This window comes from Pogoniulus pusillus, chromosome 11 (assembly GCF_015220805.1).
Source record: "Pogoniulus pusillus isolate bPogPus1 chromosome 11, bPogPus1.pri, whole genome shotgun sequence".
NCBI classification, from domain to species: Eukaryota; Metazoa; Chordata; class Aves; order Piciformes; family Lybiidae; genus Pogoniulus; species Pogoniulus pusillus.
In genome coordinates, this window is record NC_087274.1 from 8,760,810 (window position 1) to 8,788,148 (window position 27,339).

The window sequence follows — 27,339 nt, forward strand, 5'->3', positions numbered from 1 at the left end:
TGGAAAAGGATCAGTACTCCTACAGCTTGCAGTAAAAATTAGAATAGCTTTGGCAATAATGTTCTGTGCTTCTCCTGTCTTAGTTCAGAAAGCTTTTCCATGTCACATTGGCATGTTACTGCAGTTTTTAAAGCGCCACCGTCACTCCAGAGCAATCCCTGCTCAACTTCAGCATTTGCTTTTCTTATGCTTGGAGGAGCAGCATTAGGTGAGTTCTTTTCCTGCTCTTTTGGGTGAATATTTTCATACTAAAAAGATGTGCCAATCTCACAGCTTCATTCCACGAGGATACAATAGACAGAACAGCACTGACAAATATAGCAACGGCACAGATGAAAGCTCTAAATTAGGGACGTGTTGAGATTTGCACTTAAAGGCATTGCTAAAATCCTTCTGTTTCACACTTGGGTGACTATGCTTACATATATTATCCAAACTTGATATAGCGATTCCTCACAAGACAGTTTGGGGTATTTCTGTAACTGCACAGATCACATTTTAAGTATATTTTATTTTCTCCCATGTTTCTTTATGTTTACAATCAAAACTGCTAACTGTATGAAAACTGAAGTATTTGCAGAAACACTGAGGACATCTTACGTCTACAACTTAACCTCACCTACTACATCCTCTGACCTAGGAAATCCCTGGGCTTAGTTAATTTCAATTTAAGAATTTATACCAAAGAGAAAGGAAAAAAAACTTCTACAAGTGTGCAAGGACTCAATGTTTCATTGCATGGTGTAAGATTATATTTGTGTAATCATTAAATAATTAGATGTCCCATTTATTTTATTGCCAAGAGCAATTTCTGCTTTCCATTAGCTATTTATGCCTTTTCCCCACAGAACACCAGATCAATTACATCAGCACCATGCCTGACAACCTGAGAAAGCACCATCCTGTTCTAAGCTGCCTCAGGGGAGGTAACAGTTCCTACCTTTGCAAGGCTGCTTCCAAAACCCCCTCACAATATAAATGCTTTCCTGCATCAACAGTAGGTAGCACTTAAGAGCATTACTTGCTTTTAGGGCCTTTCTCCATCTCTTAGACCTCCACTGCTACATTTAACATTTATACCTGCACCTACAGCTTTTACATCAAGAATGAAATTGAAAACTAAGCACTTCTCCATTAAAAGAGCAGACTGCAAACCACTTGAGAAAGCTTTAGAGGTTGCGCATCAGTCCTGCAAGGCACTGCCAGCTGTTAAAGCCTCCTCAAGTCACTGACAGCATATGCCACTCAGCAGCTGTCAGAATTGGGCAATAAAGCTTCGTTACAGCTGGTAAACACGTATTCCATGAAATTGGTACTCCCCAGGCTTTATACGTCCTGTTCCCACAGGGGTCAGTGGGGCACCACACAGAGCTCAATAGGATGATCTCATTCAGAACAGGGACTTGCAGCCAATTCAGTCCAGCTGCAAAACAACATGAGTTTGGTGACTGTTTCCAACCAAGTGTTTAAAATCAAGCACTGGAGGAATTTTCTCCTGGCATGCTAATAAGGTCATATGCTTATTGCACAGCTAAGCTTAAGACCTTAAGGGGGGTTGGGGAAAATAGGGAGCTAGAAAGTAATATTTAGGAAAACAATCTGAAATTAGGAAAAAGGACCAGAAATGGTAGCATCAGCCTAATGCAAAACAAAGGCCACTTCAGTTCTAGCTGTATTCTTGTTTCTAGGTCAACAACTTAAAGGTTACAAGTGTGTTTACTACACAGTGCCTTACAAAATCTATTTTTATACTGTTGAGTCCACAAATAGCTACGTATTTCTGAATGTTTCTTCTAGCAAACATTTTTTGTTTCTGCAGCTACATGTTTTAGAATTTATGCTGTTCCTTAAGCCCAAGACCAGGCTTTTAAAATGTGTTTCTTCTTTAATTTCTTTTTATTGTTGGGCATAATGCCACTTAGCTGCTTCAAAGTGCTGGTGTAAAAGCCCCAGATGACTGCAGGGGAAAAAAAACGTTGCAAGAATCATTAAACAATATTAGAGGCTTACAAAGATCCTTGCCATATTCCAGTTTGGACAAATGCTTTATTGTATGTGTGGTATTTCCCATAGTTGAAATAATTTCTCTCTAAGTTAATAACTAAATTAAGCCATAACAGGTCGTCCTTCTCTGGTATTTGCAGAACTGGACAAGTGTACAGCTGCCAATATTTTTGCAGATAACATACAAATAAAACTGAGGGTTTATATGGAGTGGAGGGAACAGATGAGTTTTCTTTCTCTAGACACAAGAAATATTTTTACTTGTGTCACTCAAAACGACTTAACACTTATTTTCCAGAGAAACTGGTTGCTTATAAAAGTTGATTGACAACTACTTATACATAAATTTCTCCCCAAAAGATTCAGTCAGCTGCTTTTTTGGGCTGAGAACACACGATACTTCCTATTTTTCATCTAAATCCAGCAGCTAGTGCTTCATGATGCACAAGCATGCCAATTAATTCTTGCAGTTCCTCATAGTCTTTTCCCACAAGGACAGTTACACTAAAATTGCAGATCAGTTTGTATTTTCTACTATTTACAGTCAGTTAAGTCTATACCATAGACTCCTCAGTTCTTTTTTTAAACCTGTCTTCAAAAAGTTCCCTCTAGGTTGTTATGAAAAACACTGCCTCATCGAATCTTAGCTACTGTTCACCAACACCAATGTTCAAGAACAGCTGGACTAACTTCTACCATGTTATGGCCTTGAGCAAACACTCTGAAGTATCTGGATTCATATTAGGAAAAAAGCCAAAAATTGAGTATGCCATTCAGGAAGGGCCACATTCCTGTGCAACTGAAGTAGGATCCAATATCACTTAGAGATGGAGGTATACATTGACTTACATAAAGGGAATTGAAGAAGTCAAGCTAAACTACAAAAGTTTGTGCTTCACCCATTTCGCCCCCAAGATTCACATGGGAAGTTGCTGTAATGGATTGAACAGGAACAGCTTTCATATGGCAGTGATGCTTAACTAAACCAGAAACAAGGAATTTTGTAAGTGGAGCCTACTGTCTCTGTCAGGAAAGTCATTCAGTATTACAGGTGAATTAGAAACTTTCCTCCCCAAAGAACAGATGACACAGAATTCACAGCAAGTCATGACTTCAGTGTTAAGTCTGTAAGATGATAAACTGTTCTTCCTCCTTTGCAGTTCCTCTTTTTTTTTAAAACAGTGACATAAATATTTTTCATGCCTGTGATCACAATTTTAACAGCAATCCAGAACACACTGCAGTCCATTATCATAACCATTTCAATACTGAAAGCTAAAGCTTCAAAAAATACAAAACTTGTGATAAAACCAATTTGCCACAGCGATATAATTCACAACTGGTAAGACTCCAAAGCCACCAGCAGCAGATTCCATGACAAGTATCACCAGTCATGTTTGGAAGAATGGGAAACTTCAAAATCAGCTCTCTACTTCCATGTGTGTAGTTACTCACAGGGGATATACCATTAGAAACATGTCCCTACAGAGAAGCAATGGCTTTTAGCTGCTGCTGCTGCTGACAACCAGGGTCCCAGTAGCCAGTCTTTTCTGAGCATGTTTTGAGACAACTTTGTGGCACTAGGAAATCATAAACCTCACCCTACTGCAGGCACTGGATCACACAATATCAAGTACTGGCTACTGCACAGTGTGGGTGCTTGCTGACAGCTGCTGTCCCAAGTGCAAGCTATGCAAATGGCCACCACTGAGAGCCCAGAGGTGCATTGGCCTCCATGGCAGCCATTGGCATGCATGGGTGCCAGCCTGGAGAAAAACCCTGTTACAGGGCTCCCACTGCCCTCCCTCACCCCTCAGCCTGGAGCAGCAGCCAACCCTACCAGGCTTTGTTAGTCAACAGGCCACATCCACCTTGACCAGAGGAGTTCTAGCAAGCTCCCACTAAGTATGAATCATAGAACCAGACAGGTTGGAAGAGACCTCTGAGATCATCCAGTCCAACCTATCTCCCAGCCCTAGCCAGTCAACTAGACCATGGCACCAAGTGCCTCATCCAGGATTTTCTTGAACACCTCCAGGGACAATGACTCCACCACCTCCCTGGGCAGCCCATTCCAATGCCAATCACTCTCCCTGTGAAGAACTTCCTCCTGACATCCAGCCAATACTTCCCCTAGCACAACTTGAGACTGTGTCCCCTTGTTCTGTTGCTGGTTGCCTAGGAGAAGAGGCCAACCCCACCTGGCTACAATGTCCCTTCAGGTAGTTGTAGACAGCAATGAGGTCACCTCTGAGCCTCCTCTTCTCCGGGCTAAACAACCCCAGCTCCCTCAGCCAATGGGTATGGTCAATAAAGCCCTTCCACACACTGAGTGTTTTCCCTCTCTCCCTGCCAACGCAACAGATTTCATTCTCTCTTTTTATGCAGCTAAAGGCACACAACCTAAGGAAACATTTACAGTCTTCCACGAACAGCACTCCCGGGCCTCGCCACCATCTTGAACGCAGGCGGCAGCAGCCGCCATCTTGGGTGAGGCTCTTCCTTCTACTCTCTCACGGGAAGCCCCCAGGCGCCCGGCGCGCGTAGGGCAAGTTCATTTACCCACTTCGTGCCCTCACCCAAAATGGCCGCTGGCGCTTCCCAGCCTTCTTACGGCGGGCGTGGCGCCGGCAGGTCCCAGGGGCCGCTCTGCCTGCACGCTATGGGTCGGGGCGGTGGCGGGGCTGCAGGAAGCGGAGCTCTCTCGGCGTCTCATTCAAAGCGCGTCCGGGCGGGTGTGCTGCTACGGACAGGTACCGGGAAGGGGGCCGCTGGGCTGCGCCTGGGACGGGCTGTGAGGGGGTGCAGCTCACTGTCAGAGTGTGCTGGGGGAAGAAGTGGAGCCCCACGGGCTGCGTGGACTCCCAGCGCTCATAAATGCGCTCTGGGAGCGGGTCGCGGGCAGGGGCGGCGCAGGCTGGGGGCGGCTGGCCCGTCCGTCTGGGCGGGATGCGGCGGTGAGCCCCAGCTGCAGGTCTGGTGTTACCCATGTGTGGGGGAGAAGGGAACCGTAGGTTTGTTTTGTCTGGGAACACGTTGCAAGTCCTTTCCCGACCAATCCTCCTCGGTGAGGGCAAGGGCTGTTAGTGCTTGGGTCTCACTGCGGGAGGCAGGTGCAGGGTTGAGAGGTTGAAGAAATTCATCGCGACGCATGGCCCTGACTGAGTGCATGTTTGTAGCGGAGCTCTTGCTGGTTCACCCTCAGTCGAGAGCTTGGCAGAGGAACATGAATGGGATTTTTTGGTGCTGAACATCATCTTATTCAAGCAAAATCAGCAGCCTTAAAACACCTATCTCTGTTACCGCAGAAGTGTTATATTAAAACTTTTGTGTTCACTTCAAGGCACATTTATGTTTTATTAAGTATAACTTTAAGAAGCTTTGTTTGGTTTTTTTTGTTGTTTTGGTTTTTTTTTTATTCCTTGGGCCACCATTCTTGCATCTCTTCTGTGAGAGATGATGCCATTGTCTTGGGTGTCCAACGTTGAGCCGATGCTGGAATGTGCCTGGTTAGATTTTACTGGGCGAATATGGGAGGGAGATACTGAAGTTCACGTTGATGTGTTTAGCTGGTTTGTGTGTGAATGATACTCTGAGTGGGGTGTGTGTTTGTGAAACATGGCCAGATTTCTGCAGAGATCGTGCTTGTTGGTATTGTTTTAGGTTGCAGGCAGAAAGCTTTGTGTGAACAGGGATGTTTGCAAGGATGTTGAGAGCAACTCAGCAGGGTCCTTTGAAAGTGAGGATTTGATGCTTGACATCCGGAGGAGATGGAGTGTCTTACACATGAATGGTTTTCTCTCTTCCAGTTTCGGATTCTATCAGATGCATAGCTGAGAGATTAAAATCAAAGTAATAGGTGCTTTTTGTGTAACTGAAAACACTTGCCTGAGTTGGCTTTATTAAATGGAGAAAAAGACACAAACCAAGCAACACAAACCAACAACAGCAGCCCTGGAGCTCTGTATCTAAACTAACCAGTCTGTGCAGAATTCTTGAGGGAGTGTCATCTATTATCTAAGAAGAGCAAGATGACTGGAGAACTAAAAATCACATACTTATCTTCTCTAAGAACCTGGCTGTGCGTGGGCCTGCTCTCTTAAGTGTTTGTCATGGTTATTCAGAAGCCTGTTTAACGTTGGCATTCTTCTGGAAGCCTATTCTCATGGGCAACTAACAGCCTAATGCCAGCTTCCTACCAACTGGTTCTGTGGCAAGAGAGCTGCTATTTAATGATTAAAGTACCAAGTCAGTGGAAGGGGTTGGCGTTCATTGTCTTCAATAGTTAATGAGCTGTGTAATGTGCTTGCAGTCTCCAGAATGCTTCAGGATATTGAGCTTTATTGCTCCAATAAGAAAATCAGATATCCTTACTAGAAATCCATTTTGAGGAAGTCTGCTTAAAACTCACTGCCTTAAGTGGTTTGAAGCTTGTAACAAAAAAAAAAAAGAGACCAAAACAGAAGAAATCTGTGATTAGGGCTAACAGATAACCTGCTAAGACTGATGTGATGCTTTGCACATGCTTTCATTTCTTGAACTGTGTCCTTCATAATAAAAACAAGCATCTCCACAAATTTCCTGAAGAGAAAGTCATCAGCCTGTCTCTTCTCTAGTGACAATCCCCAAAAGATCAGCTGGATCCTCATGTGCCTTCTTCATCTTGTGTGAATCAGCCCTTACCCTTGTGCTGATAGTATTAGAGTGAGATTGGTTTTTGCACTGGAGATCACAATCATGCCAGAACTCATTTTTGTGCTATAAATAGTAAAAACTCGATGAAAATGCTGCATGGGATTGCCAGCTCTTACTGGTTTTGATTAGCACTTGTTTGGTTTTTTTCATCTCTGCTGTTGCTTTCTGTCTAGGCTGAAGGCATGGTCTCGTTGAAGAGAAACAAACATACTTGTTGGACACTCCTGGTTTTATTCCTGAGTTGGCTTGAAAGCAGAGAATGCTGTATATGGCATTATGTGACACTGGCACTGCTAGGCTGAAGCTGTAACCCTTTGCTGCTCTCTCATCAGGGACCAGAGATCTGACATCTGCAATGGCAGATGTTGCCAGGCTAGTCCATTCTGATGGCCTTTGCAATTAGCAGGAGAAATGCTGCCAAAGAACTTTCCATTCCTCTTGCTGTTTTATTTGTTTGAAGTGCTGTAAGAATTAGCCACAATGTTGTTCCAGGTTTTTGTGTTCTGTGTTTTTTTTTCTGGAATCTGGTTGTGATGTAAAGGAAGAGACTTCTACGACCCAAATGAGAAGCTTCTCAGAGTTCAGGTTCCTATTGTCAAGCAAGTCTCCACACAACAGTTTTTATCTGCATATTGCTGCTCTTGAAAGAGATAAAATAATGTTTTTATGCTGGACAGTTTTTAGAATAGAACAGAATCAGCTAGGTTGGAAGAGACCTCTGAGATCATCCAGTCCAACCTATCACCCAGCCCTATCCAGTCAACTAGACCATGGCACTAAGTGCCTCATCCAGTCTTTTCTTGAACACCTCCAGGGATGGTGACTCCACCACCTCCCTGGGCAGCCCATTCCAATGGGCAATCACTCTCTTTGTGAACAACTTCCTCCTGACATCCAGCCTAGACCTCCTCCAGCACAGCTTGAGGCTGTGTCCCCTTGTTCTGTTGCTGGTTGCCTGGGAGAAGAGACCAACCCCACCTGGCTACAGCCTCCCTTCAGGTAGTTGTAGACAGCAATGAGGTCACCCCTGAGCCTCCTCTTTTCCAGGCTGCACACCCCCAGCTCCCTCAGCCTTTCCTCACAGGGCTGTGCTCCAGGCCCCTCACCAGCTTTGTTCCCCTTCTCTGGACACATTCCAGCACCTCAACATCTCTCTTGAATTGAGGAGCCCAGAACTGGACACAGCACTCAAGGTGTGGCCTGACCAATGCTGAGTACAGGATTGTAATTTTTTAATCTGGATGAACACTTTAAGTCCTGAAAACCATTAGGGCAGAAGACTTTTGCAGTCAACAATGATTTTAAATTCTTGTCCTGTTTATTTTTATCCAGAGAGGTTTCATGAGTGAGATTGGGCTGTTGGCAGTTTCTTCTGAAGATGTACATGTTGGTTGAAAACCGCACAAGTTCCTATCTTCATCTGAAGAGGTCACCTGGCATCCGATCTTGGTCTCTCTTTGTTGGTAAGACCATAACATTCCTCGGTTGATTTCAGAGCTTCTTTTCAGAGGGGGAGGTCACAGAATAAATTCCTGAAAGGACTTCTAAAAAAGTGGCTGCCTTCCAGGCGTTTTTCTTTCGTGCTTTGTACTTCTCCCTTAGCACAGTCAGCAAATGAATCTGAAATCTCCTCCTCAGTGGGGTAGTGTCACAGTGAGGCCAATGATTTTTCATGTTGTCATCTGCAGAAGTTCAGAGGCTCATGGAAAGAGTTTTAAGGGGGTCCTGAAAGACCAGGAAGATAAATGAATTCTATGGCATATAGTAATGTGAATGTGAAGCGTCTGAAGGGGATCTGTACTTCTATTGGGAAACATTTGGGTTTGCAGAAAGGGAAAAATCTGCAGTGGGTGAGATCTCACCTGTGATGGTCGGCCTGACAGTGGCACTGTGTATGCAATAGGAAGCCATTCTGGGTGTTCTGAAAGGTGTCTGTATTTGAACACTGGATATGCAGGAAAATTGCAGTGGTACTTCTCAGGGCCATGCTGAGAGAACTGGTGGGGGAAATATGGCATCTCCTACTTTCCACCTGAGCTGAACCTATTGCAGTGACCCTTAAACCTTGTCATTGATTTCAGTGGTGTCGTCTTGTCAGACTCGCATTGAGACAAGATCTTTGCAGATGCAGAGGCGCACTGGGGCATGAGGCACTCCTCTGCTGCTTCCTCCTTGGTGGGAGAAAGGCACTGGCAGCTTCTGACGCCATCAGAGAAGTGCTTTTGGCTCTACAGAACACTTGGAGGGGAAAATAACCGTTGCGGTGTCTGTGGTAGCACGCTCTGTTTTCCTGCGCTGGGGAGGAAGTGTGGTGTAATGGTTAGATTGAGAGTCCCTCTGAAGTTCTGCTCTTGATTCTGTCACCATCCTTTTACTTCTGGTCTCAGCTCCTGTGCTTTTACCATCTTTATGGAGTGGGAGGTTTTTGTAGTGAGTTCAAAGAAAGAAATAACTGACTGTTGGACATTAATGTTGCAATCACATTTGTCCCTTTCTCGAAGAGTCATGAAGGTGTGAATATGAATGTTTTTCACTGGGGAACTTTAGATGGGTTTTGCTGCTTATTTATTCTAATGCTCTCCCTTCTTATCCTAGGAATAGCCTCCATAGGTTTGGCTGCTGCTTATTACAGTGCAGGTAATGGCCTATCTTTTTTTTTTCCTTTTGAATTGTTTATTTGCTGTTGATCTGTTTCTCATGATGATGACTCCTCTCTGCAGCTTCTCTCTGACCTTACAACAGCAGTATAGGTACCTGTCATGCTGTGTGGTGTGCATATTAAAATCCAGTCCTAATTCTTGCTTGTGCATGTCTTACTCTAATGCTCTATTTCATACTCAGCCTTCCTTTCCATCTGCAAGAGTGGTTTTAATAATGATCTTTAGTATTCTGTGGCGTTTTGTACTTTCAGTGTTTCTTATAAATGTGATTAGCTAGCTTGTCCTCACAGCTCTCCTGGGAAGACATAGTTGTTTGCCAGCATAATGAAATGATTACCTTGCCATTGTCTTTCTCTGGAAACTGTTAAATCACCTCTAGCACAGATTACTTATAAACACCTCTAGAGAGCAGAGAGCTACTACTGCTTCCTGCCTGCCCTGCAACAGAGCAGGCTGCACCAGTGCCATCTATCTATCCTTGCATCTATCAAATTGATCCTGCAGGCTGGTCTGCAGTTCTCTTGCTGCACCCTGTTAACATCAAATTTAAACTGAATATGCTACCAATATAATCAGTGTTTTTTTATTTCAAGAGCAAAGTCCAGTGAGAGGTGCTAGAGGCACCAGCTGCCTTTGCTGAAAACATTGCAGCAAAGCTTTCTGAAAGCAACACTGAGCACAGTTCTCTGCCTTCAGGAAAAGCCTGAGTAAGCAAATTGCTTAGGCTGCTACATGTAAACTTTTTCAGGACATAAAATGCAAATGTTTGTTTGTCAGGAGGGCTGACTACTTCCTTTTATGAAGAAATATGTTTGCTTCAGTGAATTTCCATTGTCCCTTGCCCTCATCCTCTGCAGCACAAATATTTGCTGGTTGGGAGTTCTGTGAATGCCTTTTAACATGCCTTTGCTTTTAACGTGTGTTAAAGAAACGTGTGTAGTGCTGTTACCTTGGCAATACTACAACTGCTTATAATTCTGCATGGTTTGGAGGCCAGTGTAGATGGAGGCTCTGAAAAAAAATATGTGGAGAGTTTCTGTATTTGTATCCTGGGAGAGTTGTAAAATAGTTGGCATCGTAACTAACGGCAAAAATTTTGCCCCAGAGAAACCTTTTTTCCCCTTTTTTGCCTTTAAAGGGGGCATGATGCTTTTAAAACTGACTGAATACCAAAGAAGGGAAAAAAACCCCAAACCCTTAAATTTGTACTCTTGCATTGTTCAGATGGCTTGGCATGGAAGCTCTTCTATATGGCTGGGTGCTTCTTTGTGGCAGCGCAGAATCTGGAGCAGTGGGAGGTAAGATGCTGGACTTGGGAAATTAAGTTGTGCAAATTTAGAAACAATCAGCAGATGATGATTCCAGCAGCCCCATGCACTGGCTTGATCCAAAGAGGCAAATTAGCCTTTGAGGTTGCTATACTAGAGGTAGAATTAGGACAATAATTATTTCCTTCCACAAGCATGAAGATGTGAGGCTAAATGTAGGAAATTTTTTTAAGGTAGACATGCCCCAAACTGTTTTGTGTCCTTTTCTTCTTCTTAAATAAAAAAGGGAGAAAGAATTGTACATTCAACTACTACAATATAATTTCATACTTGGAGTTCCAGCTAATAATGGAGTGACCATTAAATAGGGTTGCTTTAACCTTCCACACTACTCAGCTGTTTTCTACTGGGAAAAGTGGTGTTTGTGAACCTGGCTTATAATCCTGTGAATGTTGATTTGTTAGGAGATGGACTAAGAGCAGTAATTTGTTACATAAACTTGTCACCTTACTGACTTAAGTTCTTGTTTGAACAGGCAACCTACATGTGATACATTCCCTTTTCATCCACTGTCACTGGTATTTTATGTCTCATAGAGCACAACATTGGGATTTTGATGGAGTACTAAGTCAGTTAGCAAAAAATGTAACTAGAGCTTGTGTTGACTGTGCTCATACTGTAGGCCAATGTAGCTCTGTGTTAGTGCTCACATTTAATTCCAGGCAAAGATTTTATCACTTAAAGGAATGTGAAAAGAGAGGCAATGAAATTAGTTTTAACTTAGTGCTTCTGTGTAGAAGTAACACAGGAGATATGGTAAAGTCTGTTACAGCTAAGAGCAAGGTTGTCATTTTCCCAGTCTAGGAACAGAGGACTGTCTCTAGCATACCTATGTTTTTTTCTTTTGTGTTACCAAGATTATTTTCCTGTATTATTACTTTTATTTTACTTTGAAGCACAACTGCTGATAGTGTTTTGAAGGAAAATCTTGGTTTTTTTTTCATTTTTACAGGAAGCTGTGTTTGATAAGAAGAAGGGAACAATCTGCCTGAAGACATTCAGTCTTTACAAAAAAATCCTGACCTTCTCAAAAGGAGGCTATGAACAAGGTGAGAAAGCAGTACCTGTAGTAGCAAATGTGGTGAGCAGACAGGAGAAATTCATGTGTGCCCATAGAAAAAGCTGCTCTGAAGTTCTGTGCTTAAATTAGTCTGTCGTGTTCCCATGCAGCAGAGGTAATAGTCTGCCTCTCAAGATCTAAATGTTTTTTTCAGATTAGGGTGCTGAATGCATCTTATTTGTTACTTTAATCTGAGGTAACTAGGCTTGCACATTGCTTTCTAGAATAGTCTCAGCTGTTCCTTTGGGATGTCAATATGCAGGTGTCATTTTGCGTGGTTGACCTGCTTTTCAGGTGACACTGGTGGAAAAGATGAAGTTTTGGATCCAGGAACTGAGATTCCTGTACTCTGATCTGGTTTTGGTAGCAGGCAAATCATATGCAAGTAGACATGCTGTATCCTGCAGATACATCACAGGCATTTAAAAAACTAAACTGCATATTCAGTAAGCTCAGCTTCATGCAGTATCTCATTGCTGTTGGAGTAACAAGTTGAAGTATGCTGTGTCTTGGTAGAGTCACTGTGAGACAGGAGTTTCAGTGCCAACTAATCTTCTTCAGTGGCAAATTTTGTAATTCCATTTGCTAGTCTAAATCAAAGCAACTCTCAATATGCTTAGAAAAGTTACAAAAATCTGAATTGGGTTTTTATACAGTTCCAATGTAAACTAATCCTCTTCAGTGGCATTTTTTTGTAGTTCTGTTTGCTAGTCTAAATTAAAGCACCTCTCAGTATGCTTAGTAAAGTCACCAAAAATGGGAATGTCCTTAATCTGAATTGCATTTTTGTACATTTCATTTAGGACATGGAAAATAAGCTATGTAGAGAGAAGAGTGTTCAGTGTTTCTGAACTTCTCTTTAGGGTATGTGTTGTGGAGCTGAGCACATCTCGTCCTGAGTCAAGTTCTGTTAACGTGGGAATGTCAGAGATTAGCAGCTGCTTTCAACAGTTAAAGATTTCAGTATTTGATCTTGGAACACCTGTTCACCAACTCTGTACAGCAAAATAAAACTGTCAGTGAAGTGGAAAACAGAGTAATAAATTGATGGTACCCAGCTGCTGGGAGGCAGTGTGCCTTGTTCATTAGTGCCTACACCAGTTACTCTGTGCTGTAGCCTCCTTGTTTTGCCTGAGCAGCTCAGCAATTGCAGGGCAGCCCTGGTTGTGTTGTATGGGAGCAGAGCACAGTCATGCCATTCACTAATAGCAGTGCTGAGAGGTAACTGGGATTGCTCACTGACTACTTTTTTTCCCCACATCTCTTTACAGTAGTGGCTCCGTTGAACGAGGTCCTAGATGTGAACGTGGAAGAGGAGACTGTGCGCTACTTTGGGAAGGGTTACCTGGTGGTGCTGCGATTTGCCACTGGCTTTTCACACCCACTGACTCAGAGTGCAGTGCTGGGCTGCAGAAGGTGTAGTGTGGCTTTATTTTTTAATGAAAATTTTTAAGGTGGGAAATAACAATTACAAGTCAGTAATTGCCAATTATTGAGACTCATTTTAGCTCCATTCTTACTAATATGACCTCTTGTTACTCAGTATAACTTGTTGAAGCCTTTTAATTGCTGTAAGTCAGACATTTCAGTGACATGATGTCCTGTCAGGAGACTGATCACTTTTAGATATTCAGGATCCCCTTACATAGCTGCTCTAGTTTCCCTCCCTAACTCAGCTGTGCAGTGGCAGAGGGGATTAATTCTAGTTTGCAAATGTTCAGTTTATCAATTAACAGAGAATTTATTTCAAGTGTTGATAACAATAAGGAATTAACAACAAGGAATCTTGCAGCAGGGACTGGCAAAGGGAAAAGGATTGATCTGATGTGAAGGCATGTCAAGCCAAACGTCTGCCTCCAGAAGCTGGATGCTGTCATCCATACTTTAAACCATATGTTGACTGGCTCTTTGGGCAGTTACACTGAAGAATTAGTGTGCCTGTTCTTGCCATGTCAACACTACAGTACCAGTAACTCTTACATTGTTTTTTCTCCCCCACAGTGATGTGGAAGCAGTTGCCAAACTCATCATGAATTTTCTGGAGCTGGACAGAGTAGAGAGCCCACAAGATTTCTCTCAGAGCAGCGAAACAGAGGCTAGTGATGCAGATGAACCACAGGATAAATACTAAGTCACCAGGAGCTGAAGAAAGCAGAGGCTTTCAAATGTCTGGAAATCTGCTGATGGTTCTTCAGGAAAAGAAATCTTGCTCTCCTGACCAGGGCATTTCTCTACATGGGCATTTACAATGGGAGGAATCTGTCTTGGGGCACGTTTTTTAGTGCTACACTGCTTCAAGATCCCTGCTCTCAGTATTGCCATTGCAGAGTCCAAAGCAAATTCCATTTTATATGCTCCTTTGCCTTAGTTCCTGCACTTGGACAGATATTGCTTTCCTGTTAATGGAGACACAGATGTTAACTTCCACTTCCTGCAATCATCTGTTGCAGGTAGAGTATAGGAAATGCAGAAGAGCTGACCTGGTAACTCATAATGCTTTGAGGTTTGTCTTGAAATGTTGTAAATGACTGAATATACTGCTAAACTGGTTTTGAGCAGCTTAATATATGCAATTAGGTGATGTAGAACAGGGCACTGTGACATTCTCTACTACTGATTTGCCATTAGGTACCAGTGGAAATTAAAGCTTGAGTGACTGTCTTGGAATTGGAAACATGAGGCTGATGAGCTTGTCTGTCTTCTCTTGGATTTGCCAAGGAGCCATAAATTGTGAACAAGAAGTGAGCACATTGATGATTTCAACATCTTTAGGATGTTCTAGCTTAATCCTGTTCTGCTTAACTTCTGGCATAGGCTACTCAAAACCAGAATAACCTTTTCCAACACCTCAACTTTTTTTTTTTACTATTGTAGCCTTGTATTTGAAAAGGAAGGAAAGCACATCTGGTACTTTAGGTAGGGAAAAGACTGATGTCAAACAACATGGTAGCCTAGACTTGTTTTAGTATTTCCTCACTTGAAAGGATCCTGAAGTGCTATATAACTTTTTTTTTTAAACATAGCTGGGATATATCCAATGTTTGACCTGCACCCATGTTTTAGTCCCAGTGTGTAGTGTCCTGTGTTCTCACCAGTGGTTTCACAAATAGGTAAAATAGGAGTTTGCCAAGGTTTTTTTGGAAGCAAAAGCTACCTCTTAGTCAACATGTTCTGTCTAGAAGTAAAACTTCTTCATGCCTTTATCAACTTGTCAGTAGAGGGAAAAGTTGTTAAATTGTAGAGGGAAGTTGTTAAGAGCTGAAAGTTCCTTCAGCATGCTGGAACTGCTTGTATGAAAGTTCACTAGGTCTTACTTGGGAATTCTATGGTCTGGAGACCTGAATTAGAAAATACTTACACAGCTCCTTCTACATCTGAACTGGGTACAAGGTAACTGTGTGGTCTGCTTTACCATTTGGCCAGCAGCATATGTCTTCTGGTAGTGGTTTTCTTCAAGACTTAGAAGAACCTGCATTCTTGCTTCAGAGCACTCTACCTCTGAAGAGACAGCTAGGAAAGGATTTTTGTTGCTCTAACCCTGCACTGTATCATGTGCCCTGCTTCTGCTGAGCTCTCTTGTGCATCTTGGAGTATGTTCTTGATGTCAGGAATGTGTACACTCATGGACTATGCAGTATCAGACACTGTAAGGAAAATGGTATCTGTAGGAGGAGCAGTGATCTGTAGTGAGGTAGAACATAGCTTGAAATACATCCTGTGGAGTTAAGCTGCTTTTTTAGTTACTGTCCTGTGATCTCTTCAGAAGTGTTCTGTAGTGTTCCCCTACACTTCAGTGTCCTGCTGATGGCAGGGATGGCTGCTGGCATGTACTGTGTGCCTAGGAGAGTGTTGACTCTTCATCCTTTCACATACAGCAGCTGGTAAAATCTCCTGTGTCATTTCCATTTAGCATTTGGCAGCACTGTCACCATACAAACTGGTTTCTAATGGGAACTGGAGTTCCTCAGACAGAGCTAATGTGAAGGGGGACTAAGTGAATGCTCCAAATGCTGTGGGTTCTGTCTGTGGGCTGTACATTGGGCACTGCTGGCTGGTACCAACAGCTGGGGGCTTACAGTGCAGATAAAGGATGTCTTGTCTTTCCAGTTGGATGCTGTACACACCTGTGCTGCACAGGCTGATGTCTGTCTCTTGAACTAGGTTTAGAGCTTCCCATCTTCAAAAACTGTCCCAGATTTTCATGCTTTGCAGTTACTGTGCATGGAAAATTAACTTGCCAGTTTGCATTAATCTGGATTTGGTTATGGCAACATCTGTGGGCTCCTCAGCAATGATGCAGCTGGAAGGAGCTGTTTAGAAGAGCAAGTGCTAACTCGGGGCAGGTTCTGTTCTTCCCTCTTTCTGCTAGTCCCCTCTGAACCGCTTTGCCTGCCAATTTTCACCGTTTTGCTGAAGGCTTTGTTTGGATGGTTTCCTCACTTCCCTTGGGCCTAGCATATTGAAAAGTCCAGTGAATGTAGCCTTATGTGTGCCTGTGTAAAGTGGCTTGTGCTGGAAGGAATGATGTGAAAGACTAGGTTAGGAAATGAGATACTGCTAGAAGAGTGGTACAGAGGTATTGGGTATAAGGCTTTGCATCTTGGGCTGTCTAGTAACTTGAGACTAGACAGTTGTAGTTTGACTTCCAAATTATTTGAAAGCTGCATAAAACATCTTAAGTTAGATCTAAAGCTCTTCCCCTAAAGCAAACTCTTTCTGTTATGTCCTTTAATCCAAGTGCATGCCACTTGGCAAGACACTTCAGCTTGAGTAGCACATCTGAAGCTACTTGCATGTGTGTGGTTGGATGGGATCATGGCCTTAGCTGCTGTACTGAGCAGGAGCAAGACTCTGTGTTGTATAGAGGGAGGAAATTGCATTCTTTGAGCTATGATCTAATATTCCAGTAACTAGGATCCATTGTGCAAGGCCCTGAGGAAAAAAAGAGTATTTATAGTGTATAGCTGAGTGATAGTGTATAGTGCATTGATGAAGTTACATAGACACAAAAACTAAGCTGGCATATACAGTAAATAAGAGTCCTGGTTCTGACACTGTAGTAGGTTGAGAGGCAAAAATACTGCTGGAAAATGGTTTGAAATTGCTTTCCTACTTTTAAAATTGCAAGTAGAATTTCAGCAAGGTATTGTATGTTGTCATGGTTTTATGAATGGCTGTTTTTAAAGACTTTTGATAACTTGCTTTGTGTCACTGTAGTCTTTTCTATTGTTTTTCATTAAAATATTAATGACTGACTGAATTACCACTTGGCACAGACCTGTTGAAGGAGTTAATGGGGGAAGAACACAATAAAGGAATCTCAATAGCTATCTCCTTACTGACCTGCTTGCACTTAGAGCAGCCAACACTGCACTGAATATATTTGCATTCCCCCTCCTTGAAACCAACCAACCAGAGGCTTACTTCTAAAAAAACTTTGAATATCAAAAGATTTATTGAAGTAAAATAAAGATCTTGTTTACTTATGTGTATCCCTTTTGTAATTAAGGTATACAGAGCAACTGACTAGATAAAAATCTGCGTGTGGCCTGCAGCTCTCATTTAATAAGTTAAGAGGTTTGTCTTCTGCTGTGCTGCTTGTGCTTTCTCTAGCCAGAGCTCTACTCCTTAGACTGTTCCAAGAAATTCTCAACACCTGTACATACAAAGCCAAGAAAGCAGAAAATGAAGCAACCAGGTAAAGAATATCTCAAATCTTCACAGTAATGTACTTAACTACCAGACCTTTGACTTATTTTCCCTCTGGCGATTATCTTAATGCTCCAGTTTGGCCCACAGAATGTATTGCTATATATTAGTAGAAGTTCAATGTTAAAGCAGAATAAAATGTAGCCTTTTCCCCTCATTCAGTAGACTTGAGTCATGCTTCAAATCTAGATAAACTTGGAGTTGGACCCAGGTTTTACAGGGTGAAGTAAATGCTTTACATTACAGCGTTCTTCTATGCTTAGCTTAGATGATGCTTTGGTGAAAAGTCAAGAAGCCAAATGTGTTATTGCAGTTCTCCTAAAGTCCAAGTGTAACCTACATTGTTGCTGACAAACTCCTTTTCTGGAGCTCCCCTTTGCTCTGTACTCTGATGGTACACAACATCTTCCATGCATCTGCTGTAACCTCATGAGCAGCTGGACGGCAGTTCCTTGCTCTGACTTCTGCAAAAAGCTGGACCTTAAGTTAATCAAAGCTGGACTTAATCCTGATGGGTTTGTATCTCTGAGACACAAAGTCCAAAAGAAAATCTATAACAAATCAATGGATAGATGTGGAAAGTCTTGTCATGATGGAACAGCAGGATGTCTGAACATAGCTGAAAGACTAAGGAGTCACAGTACAGAGCATGAGGACCTAAAGCATGTTTAAAATATCTTAAGTTATTCTTATGGAAATGGCAAAGCAGAACAAGTTTGCTACTGACTAGAGTAGAACTTGTAGCACTTTCTCAGGTCACTGTTATGTAAAAAGTCTATTATTACAAATACTGAATTGGGAAGAACCTGAGTTTTTCTCTTGCTTTGCAATCCAGCCGAGTTCTGACTTGCTTCTGCATTCTATTATGCAACAGGAGCAAATCTGAGTTACAGGGCAGGTGATTTAAGGCTCAGCAATGTGTTAAGACAGGAGAGTTAAAAAGAGTTGAAGCCTATTACGCTAATAAATTTCTTTATGCCTTCAGGTCACTGCTGTTTAATCACAGTTCTTGCTTCAACTCTAAAGGTGACAAACATGGCTAGCTGCCAATTTCCACTAGCCATGTTTTTCCACAGAGTAAGACAGACTAACTTAAATTCCCCTAATTTTGTGCTTTTATTGCTTTATCTAAATCATCCACCACTTGTTGAAGCTTCTGTAGGCTGGGGTGGACGTTCTCCTCCATCCACTCCTGTACAGTACACTGGTGGAAAACTTGCTCCATGGCTGCTTGGAGGTCTTGCACCACAGCATTCCACTTGGAGAGAAGACTAAGCAGAAAGCAGAAGGAACAATCAATCACATTTGCAGGTGAGCTCTGCCTCAAAGGAGGGCTAGCATTTCAGGCCTTTTAGAAGGGAGTACACCCCTTAAAAAGACTTCACAGGAAAAGCAGCATCTATTAGAAGAGCTCAAAGGACTTGATTTTGCACAGGTGGCAGAAGTTTGACACTGTTTGTACTTAAGTACCATTAATCTTGGCACTGTTCTTATGCAGTGACTTCTAAAGTACTGAAATGTGAGCTCATAAAACCACCATACACATTTTAAGTGTAACTGAAACCTATTGTGAGACTCCTGAGAATTTAATTTGACCTTTTTTTAATCAGGAAGAGTGGATGCAGTTGGATATTTATCTTACCACAGCCAAGAACATACAAATTGGCCATTTAGCATGAATTGGCACAATGTCTAGAACAAGTTTTGAACAGCAAGTACAGTGACAGGGAGCAAGGAAAAGGGGTCTGGTTTTATTGTGAGCCTTGCCTGGAAACTGGCCAACTGAGGCCAACAATTGCTGTGAGGTGCAGCAAGTCTGTATGGGAGTGACTTCCTCTCAAAGGGGAGTCTGATTTGAGACCAATTCTGTACTTGTGTTCAAGGAATTTGTTCAACTGAAGGCAAAGATAAACCTGCTCTCCTCTTCAAAACCGTATTATGAATACTTCATATTGTTTGATTTTTCTCTGATGTTTCTGAAGTAACTATAGAAGGAGGCAACAACTCAAGCCCATATGCATCTGAGTGCCCAGAATATGACACTTTATTTCCCCTGTAATGCAAAATCAGGTGGTGTTACCTTACTGCATCAGGCTGAAAGTGATGGATCATTATAGGGTGAACAATCCTCCTTTTCCTGTGGTAGGGGCTGAACCAGCCTGTAATGTACCTGAAAAGGGATGTTAGCATGAGCAGTGTTTGAAACAGCATGTCGTTGTAGGCTGACAGAGGTGACAGGGCTTTAGCTGAACTGCTGGCACAAAGAGATACTGCTCAAGAAGTAAGTAAATTTAAGTCTAGTTGTCTTTGAAACTGGCTTGTAAAAGACTGTTTCTAGCAGCTGAGTGTTACTGAGTTTCACTTCAAGCTCTATTTTTATAAGCCCTCAATTAAAATTAAATAGCAGGAAGATTTAATTCAGCAAACAGCTACTCCTGAAATAAAGCAGCACATAGTATTTAGGACTTCTGCTGAAACACTTCAACCTAGCATCTAAGTTGTGCGGGGTGTCAGTGTATAGGCAATAATGCCCAAAATGCAGAGCTTGATGTTTAAAGGCACTTTGCTGGAATTATGCCCTATTTTGAGATGAAGCAGCTCCAACACTCCTGCAGGCAGACAGAGAATCAATATAAACCTTATTACCTGTTCCTTTCAAGAAGTTCATCCACTGATGACTTGAGGTAGAAACTAACTTGTGTCACAAGAGTAAGGATATTGCTCCCAGGAAAGGTCCCCACACTTGTGCTGTCCAAAAAGGATCCATTAGTTTCTGAACTTACCATGCAATGAGAAATATCTGAATCCTGCAGCTGGAATTTTACCTCATGAAAGTATTGATTTCCAGGTTGGACATTCCCAGAAGTTTTTCCACATCTTCTTTAATCTTTTCAGAATAGCCACCTGGCAGAAGACAGTGGAAATAAGTAAAAAAAGAGTCTAAATAACAAAAATGTCCATGAAAGAATGTTTTTCTGGAGTTCTCTGCATTGGCTTATTAGATCTCCTTGAATGAAGATTTCTTTTTAAAAGGTAAAATGGACTAAAACAAGTTAAAACTCTGTGGGAGGAGTACACTATCTTCTACACAACTGTTTCGTGCTAGGTAAAGCACTACCTAGCTGAGAGCTTTCCTTTCAGGGAGCTGAACACTTTCAGTGTCTTAGTTAAAAATGAGTAGGTTGTGGGGGTTTCTTTTCAAAATAAGAACTGCAGAAAGACAAGAAATAATTCCATTGGCAAATGCCTGTAGAAAAACCAGAAACAGGAATGTGTACTTGTTAGATCAGTTTTAGGTTAAAACAGCTTCTACCTGCAAACAAGATCTAAATCTAAACAAAAGGAAGTGTCGTTTGTATATCACTGCTGTTTCAAATGAGATTTGGCCTCTTAGATTATTTTTATAGTATAAGCACAAAGAAGTTTGTGACCATTTGTGGGTCAGAAGGCAAGAGACAATTAGAATACTATAGCTAACTTTAATCCTTGGGCCTCTCTGCTTCCACATCACCAACATGCGATCGGTATAATTTATTCTCCATAATTCAGACCATGAGCAGTCAAACCACCTCAAAATGTGGCAAGCTTAGGGCAAGGTCACCTCACTCTTGTGCTAGGCGTAAGCTGAGAGAGAATAAAGTTGTTGCTGTACCATTCTTCAGTGCCTGCAGACATACAGCCAATGACGGAATTGCCACAGGGAGAAGCTCACACAAAACAGAGAAGTGATCATACCTAAGTAAGAAAACATTTGCTAATTAGACACTTTACTGTCAGAACACACTAAACAAGAGGGAACTTTTGGTATATCAATCACTGAAATTCAAAAAGCTTTAAAAGCATCATTTTTTGTCTCAGAGAAGGGACCTTTTCTCTCTGAAATACTTAAGTGCTTCTCTTTTTCAGTTAACAGGTAAGAAAAGATATGAACCAAATTACTTTTTCCAGCCAAACTGGGGTTCAGCTCTCTGGTATTCCCTTGGATCTGTTGCATAAAAACCTTTTATTCCTTCCTTACATGAATAAGTTCTTATCTCGTGCAACTTAATTCTAAGTGAACTCACATTAGCCATTTAGATTCACACCATGTATTAACTGTAGTGCCTATAAGCAGTTCAAGGTGGCACAAAGCACACCCAAACCTTCAAATCCAATCTGCTGATCATGCAGTCTGCTAGAAATAATTGCTTCTGCTGGTTAATGCTGTAACAGTTGACTGAAGCTCTGAAATCCACCCTCTAGTCAGTAGATGAGGCCCAGCAGTAACCAAGAGGAAGTACTGCAGGGTTGCAAAGTTCTCTTTTAAATATTCGCCCTCCTGGTACCTCTGAGGGAGTGTCTGGGTGGAGGTGTGCCTCTATGTGATCCTTGGAACCATTGAAAAGGCTGATCCTTACCTCTGCCAGCCGGTCAGCACGATACCTTCAAGGATCTTAGCAGGGCTACTGCTGGCCACTTTCAGCCACTGGAGATGGTTTTTTAAGTGGTGTTCTATAAGTGTTAGAGACTGATTCACTCCTGTAGCTCCTTTAAAAGCACTAGCAAACCACACCTTGGAGAAGCCACATCTCTGATACTTCTCTATGAGCTGTACTGCAATGACACACAAAAGAACATTCACAGAACAAGTTTTTCTCCACTTCCAGCCTTGATTCTAAAGCTCCAACTGCAGAATCACAGAAACATCCAGGTTGGGAAAGCTCCTCAGGATCACCAAGTCCAACCTATAATCCTACTCTACAAGATTTACCTTAAACCGTATCTCTAAGCACCACATCCAAATGACCCTTAAACATATCCAGGGTTGGTGACTCCACCACCTCCCTGAGCAGCTCATTCCAGTGCCTGACCATTCTCTCTGTAAAAAAAATTTTCCTAATGTGCAATCTAAACCTACCCAGTCTCAGCTAGAGGTCGTTCCCCCTTGTTCTGTCTCCAATTAACTGTGAGAAGAGACCAGCACCAATCAAGAGGAGTTCAGGCTGCTGAGCCTTACCCTGTCATGTTTTTAGCATCAGCAAGGGTGGGAGATTTGACATTCTCTCTGAGCAGCCTGTTTTGGTGACTGTTCTATTTTCCTGGGCCCAGTTACCACAGTCCACTCACTTGAACTGCTGAATTTATTCAATGCTAAGAACAGTGGACACATAACAAACACACACAACATCTGAGAACTGATTCTTCTTTCAACAAAGAAATATCTGTGTGCACATCAGATTCCTCACTGGAATCTTTAGAAGTTTTTCCTTTGATCTGTGTAGATATATGAAGCCTTGAAGCCTTCTTTTGCAGAGCTTTTGCTATCTGCTCCCACTGGTTTTAATAAATGTTAATCTAGTAGAGCTTGTGAAAAACAACCTCTCAATCTGCCATCAGTGATTCCATAGCCCCACAGAATTAAGCAGCAGACAATACAAGTCCTTCACAGGAGAAACATAAATAGAAAAAGAAAATAAATAACAGCAACTCTCAAGGATATGATGTAGTAGTGGCCCTGGCAGAGTTGGACTTGATGATCTTGAAGGTCTTTTCCAGTGATTCTATGTGATCAAACAAGGGCTATATTTCTGCCTTTAAAGCAACAAAAAACAATTATATAGACATATTTAATGTCTGAGGCACATTTTAACAATGCTACTTTGGTTTTGCTATTTTGTTTAACAGAGAACAGAGATACCTATTTTCTACACAGCTCGGCAGAGAAGTACAAACCTTTGCTCTCCACATCAAGGTCTGCTGCATAGTCCCAGATCATTGGCTGCACAAGCTGTGGGACCCCAGACTCTGAAAGGAACAGAGCTCTTCTAAGTAATGGAAAGCAAACAGTTACAAGTGACAGACTAGTAAAACTAAGTAGGTGCAGCAGTATGCGACTAGAAGTAACTATGGCTTAGTACTACAGTTCTTCATTTCCAGCTTGGCCAGGACTTTAAACACATGAGTTCATCTTCCAGGGGCCATGAAGTCTTCAGACATCTTAAAATAACTAATATGGATCAGCAGTGACAACTCATCAAAGATCCCATTCATCCCAAGCCCACCTCATTCTCAGCCCCTTAACTCTATCAGTATTCCTGCTGGGCTGAACTGGTAGAGCTGCAAATGATACACACAAGAGTTCACACAAATTGAGAAGGAAACATTCACCCTTTAAGTTAGATTGCCTGAGAAATGTTTGCACAGAACTTAGTTTTTTGATGCCTTTAAAGTGCAAATAAAGATCACAGGTTCAAATCCCATTTTTAATTTAGTCTGTTATTGCCTGTGGCAGCAGTGCTCTTAGCCAGATGCTGTGCTGCTTTTGTGCAAAGTGCATGGGTCCCATCTGCATTGTTTGAGATGACTTCCCACTATTAAAGACACAAATAGGTCAGTTTGCTGGAGGAACTACACAGCTCTTCATAGTTGTGCCTAAATCTGTTTAAAGCAGACACATAAATTGGCTCTGAAAATGCTGGAGCTCTGTCTCTGCCAGGACTACTCCAATTACAGCAGCAGTAAGACTCAGGACACACAAGACTCAGGACATCAAGGTCCTGCAGTAACCCCACAATTCAGAGTTCCTCTTGATGTCCACAATGATCACATGCAGTGTCAGTGATGCTCACAAGGTCATGGCTTCTCCCTGCAAGCCTGCACCACGGGAACCAAAGGTTGCACAGAGCAACACACAACACTGGAAGGTGGTGAGAGGCACAGAGAGTTAGATTGTGACCACAAGAGGTAATAGGGGTTTTGTGTGTAAAGAAAGTAGAATTGATGGCAACCACTGCATGATGACTGCTTTGTTTGTCATTAACTAGAGTGCAGTAGTCAAGACTTAGCTACAGTTGTACAGAAAGCCTGTGACATAGCCAAGGACTGATGTTTCTACTCTCTACCCCAATCTATCCTCAGATTTCTTGCTTTCATTATTTTCACCTGCTTTAACTGGTTGTGTAATCTTTTTTTGTATGCTACAAAATAGGACTCACCCCATCACTGGTCACACACCTGCCAATGTTTCCTCACTCATCCCTCTGAGCATATCATCCCACATGATGGGTGTCACAGTGGGGTAAGATGAGGCCACACAGCTTGCAACTGCTTTTATGTGGGATAAGCACAGCATCTCTGGAGTGTGGCCTCCTTGCTGCAGCCACTGTTTTGACTCCTCTCCTTCTCCAAGGTAGTAGACCTGAAACATCAAATAATCTTCTTTTATGGGAACAGAGGGACTGAAAGTGCCATGAAATCATCCAATATTCAAAATCCACTGCAAAGAGTGGACACATTTCCAAGCACCTCCTGGTGTTAAAGTCACTGCAAACATTTCTATCAGTTCGCAGGAGGCTGTGGCCCTGTCTAAATGCATCACATAATGGGGTTTTCCTAGACACTACAACACCTAAAGGAGAATTGAAGCATGTTGTTTGTCTTTGGAAGGTCTGTCCCTGGAAGAAGCACTTACCAGTTTTACTCAGTTCAAATCTAGCAGCCCATAAGGTCCTGAATTACTTAAAAATAAGGTTCTTGCTTTGGGGAAGGAGATCATTTGTACAGCAATCTAGAAGAACTTGAGGATGTGTCAAAGAGTAGCCTCAGCATGCAGAGAGTGGATTTGGGCCTGTCAAGCTGGATGTGCTTTTAAACTCCTTGCTGCTTTAGGGCAGGTTTTATCTAAATCATATTTATTCTACATAAAGTATTTTGCTTTATAAGTTTGCAGGTCCCTACCTAACCTTGCCATTTGTTCCCAAACAACAGGATTCAAAACACTAATCACAGAAAGACAGAATACCAGGTTGCCAACAGTCATCTGGTCCAACCTTTCTAGGTTGATAGTGCAGTTGAAATGAGATGGCCCAACACCCTGTCAAGTGAGTCTCAAAAACTGACCAACGTAGGGGACAGCAGTACTAAACTGTCAGTGCAGTTAAGGTGATGACAGTGAATTTAATGGACCTGCAAGCCACAGGGATGGTTTTAAGAAATCCTGAGAAAACTCAAGGTTCTCCTCCTCAAGGAGACAAAGTACCAAGACTAAAAACAGCCACCACAAAAGGGCTTACTTGAATGTTTGTCAGAACAGTGAGGCAACATCTTACTTGACTTTTAATGAATACCCCCAACTGGTAGCTCACTTTAAACACTCACCTGACCTAAACCCAAATGCTGAATTGGCCTGAAGAAAGTGCTCTCAGTGCTTTAGACATTACACTCAGATCAGACTACATCCCATGCAACTGGAATAATTCATTGCCAAAATGACTTTCCTATATTGGTTTAGAACTGCTGTTTACTGTCCTCCAAATCCTACCCAAACGTGGCCTGGGCACCACTGAAATGCAGACACCTTGGCCCTTACCATCATTCCTACAAAGAAAAGAATCCTGGCTCGAGAGAAGTCCCACCTCATCACATCCAATGTGAAACCACTCTAAGTCTTCGTGCAGTGCCATGACCTGGTCAATCATGGCTTTGACCAGCGCCCGTGACTCCTCCTTGTGTGGGTTGAGTGCATTGGGAAACGCCTTCACCTCCCGGAGGTGAGCGAACTCTTGGTGCTTCAGCACAAACTGCAAGAGAAAGGAGAGCCTGGAGGACAACAGCAAAAGGAAGGGGACACAAGTGCCCTATTGTGTCACCAGGGGTCTGATAAGAGTTGTGCTGCTAAAAGCTTGGGTTTGGGCAACTGCTCCATTGTGCTGTGAGAGTGCCTGACCATAGTGAGGGCTGTGAGTGCAGTGTCACCCTGGTGTCCAAAGCACGCAGGTGATGGGAGTTTGGCATCGTTAGCATTGGGAGTTACGATAGACACTTCCCAACAGAGCCACTCTGACGCAGCTGGAGCTGCTCCTCCCCTCTCCCAACCCAGCGCTCCCGGGCATCGAAGGTGCGATGCCACCCGTCCGGTGCTCACCTCCATGTGTCCAAAGGTCTGCACCAGCGGCACCACCTCCAGTCCCTGGGCCTTAGCCTGGCTCAGTACCGCTCTCACCTCCCCGAGACTGAGAGAGAAAATGAAGAAGTCAAGGCCCGGGCTGGCAGCGCAGATTCCCCTTCCCGGGCCCGCTCAGGGCGCTACCTGTAGGCATGCGGAGCTCGCAGCGGCTCCAGTGGCCCCGCGTAGGGGAAAGTGTCCTCATACTCCAGCAGCAGCCCAGTGGCGCCCAGGGCGCGGAGCAGCGGTAGCACCTGCGGGGGAACAGCGGGCAGGTGAGGCCAATCCGAGCAGGACTGTTAAACCCTCTCGCCGGCTCCCCCCGGGCCAGAGCAGACCCATCCATCCTTCGCTCCCGCCCTGTACCTCCGCCAAGTAGGAGGCGCGGGGCGGAGCGCCCTTCAGGTCCAGGTGTACCAGCCGCCGCCGCAGCCCGCCCGCCTCCATGCTCGCTGCATGCCGCCGCTCCGGCCTCGATTGCTCTTGACTGCTCGCTCCAGGCTGCCCGTGGCACTGCTGCTCCGCATCAACTGCTTTAGCCTGACACCGCCTCAGCGGTACCTCGCTATAGAGCACTTGGCCGGATCCTTCTGCTGCCGTTCCGCTGTTTCGGCGTCGTGTGGCTATCTTCGTTTCCGCCTCGGTGAGGCCGCTCCGCTGCTCTTGACTCTGTAATGAACGTCTTCGGGCCGTCTGTCTGACGCTTTTTGGCTCGGCGGGTGACTGCTCTCCCCTGGCTGGCCGAGCGCATCGCTCGGTGTCGGCGTGCGCGATGTCTCGGCAACGCTGGGCGGCACCGAGCGGCCCTGAGAGCGGCGGCACCGCGGCGCGGCCGGAGCGTGGCGGCCGCCACCGCAACAGGTATCCGCTTAGGCTGGCTGCGGGACTGGGGTTGGTGGCTGGTCACTGGCACCTCCCGCTTTTCCCGGGGCTGGCGGTGCTCGCGGTGCTCGGGCCGGG

At 43.4% G+C, this 27,339-nt stretch overlaps 3 protein-coding genes across 6 annotated transcripts in view; 2 read left to right on the forward strand and 1 right to left on the reverse strand.

Annotated features, from left to right (window-relative positions):
* The first annotated feature begins 4,556 nt into the window (after positions 1 to 4,556).
* LOC135179286 (cytochrome b-245 chaperone 1) lies at positions 4,557 to 17,613 on the forward strand. The gene is made up of 7 exons (XM_064150891.1): positions 4,557 to 4,757; positions 8,032 to 8,162; positions 9,295 to 9,336; positions 10,584 to 10,657; positions 11,640 to 11,736; positions 13,019 to 13,163; positions 13,749 to 17,613. Exons 2-7 carry the CDS (start codon positions 8,078 to 8,080, stop codon positions 13,876 to 13,878), a joined length of 573 nt encoding a protein of 190 aa, XP_064006961.1. The 5' UTR covers positions 4,557 to 4,757; positions 8,032 to 8,077; the 3' UTR covers positions 13,879 to 17,613.
* HEXD (hexosaminidase D) lies at positions 17,184 to 27,061 on the reverse strand. 2 transcript variants are annotated; one of them, XM_064150884.1, is made up of 12 exons: positions 26,746 to 27,061; positions 26,524 to 26,633; positions 26,359 to 26,446; positions 25,850 to 26,014; positions 24,450 to 24,633; positions 23,169 to 23,240; positions 21,854 to 22,049; positions 21,109 to 21,191; positions 20,282 to 20,360; positions 20,103 to 20,204; positions 19,537 to 19,626; positions 17,184 to 18,727 (listed from the first exon to the last, which is right to left on the reverse strand). In XM_064150884.1, exons 1-12 carry the CDS (start codon positions 26,824 to 26,826, stop codon positions 18,559 to 18,561), a joined length of 1,419 nt encoding a protein of 472 aa, XP_064006954.1. In that variant the 5' UTR covers positions 26,827 to 27,061; the 3' UTR covers positions 17,184 to 18,558. The 2 variants fall into 2 exon arrangements, with proteins under 2 accessions (XP_064006954.1, XP_064006955.1); XM_064150885.1 differs by lacking the exon at positions 20,103 to 20,204.
* OGFOD3 (2-oxoglutarate and iron dependent oxygenase domain containing 3) overlaps positions 26,721 to 27,339 on the forward strand; it is a 40,133-nt gene continuing 39,514 nt past the window's right edge. For 2 of the 3 annotated variants that reach the window (XM_064150889.1, XM_064150890.1), the window contains exon 1: positions 26,721 to 27,240. In XM_064150889.1, coding sequence (XP_064006959.1) covers positions 27,152 to 27,240 — 89 coding nt within the window. In that variant the 5' untranslated portion in view covers positions 26,721 to 27,151. The remainder of the gene's footprint in view (positions 27,241 to 27,339) is intronic. The other variant, XM_064150888.1, reaches the window with a different exon arrangement.

Coding starts and splice junctions, on each gene's coding strand:
- LOC135179286 (XM_064150891.1), top strand. CDS start 8,078: ATGTACATGTTGGTTGAAAACCGCACAAGTTCCTATCTTCATCTGAAG. Junction 8,163..9,294: donor ATCTTGGTCTCTCTTTGTTG/GTAAGACCATAA, acceptor TTCTTATCCTAG/GAATAGCCTCCATAGGTTTG. Junction 11,737..13,018: donor AAAAGGAGGCTATGAACAAG/GTGAGAAAGCAG, acceptor ATCTCTTTACAG/TAGTGGCTCCGTTGAACGAG.
- HEXD (XM_064150884.1), bottom strand. CDS start 26,826: ATGGAGGCGGGCGGGCTGCGGCGGCGGCTGGTACACCTGGACCTGAAG. Junction 21,192..21,853: donor GTGCTGACCGGCTGGCAGAG/GTAAGGATCAGC, acceptor TTTCTTACTTAG/GTATGATCACTTCTCTGTTT. Junction 20,205..20,281: donor GAAATCAATACTTTCATGAG/GTAAAATTCCAG, acceptor CTTTTTGGACAG/CACAAGTGTGGGGACCTTTC.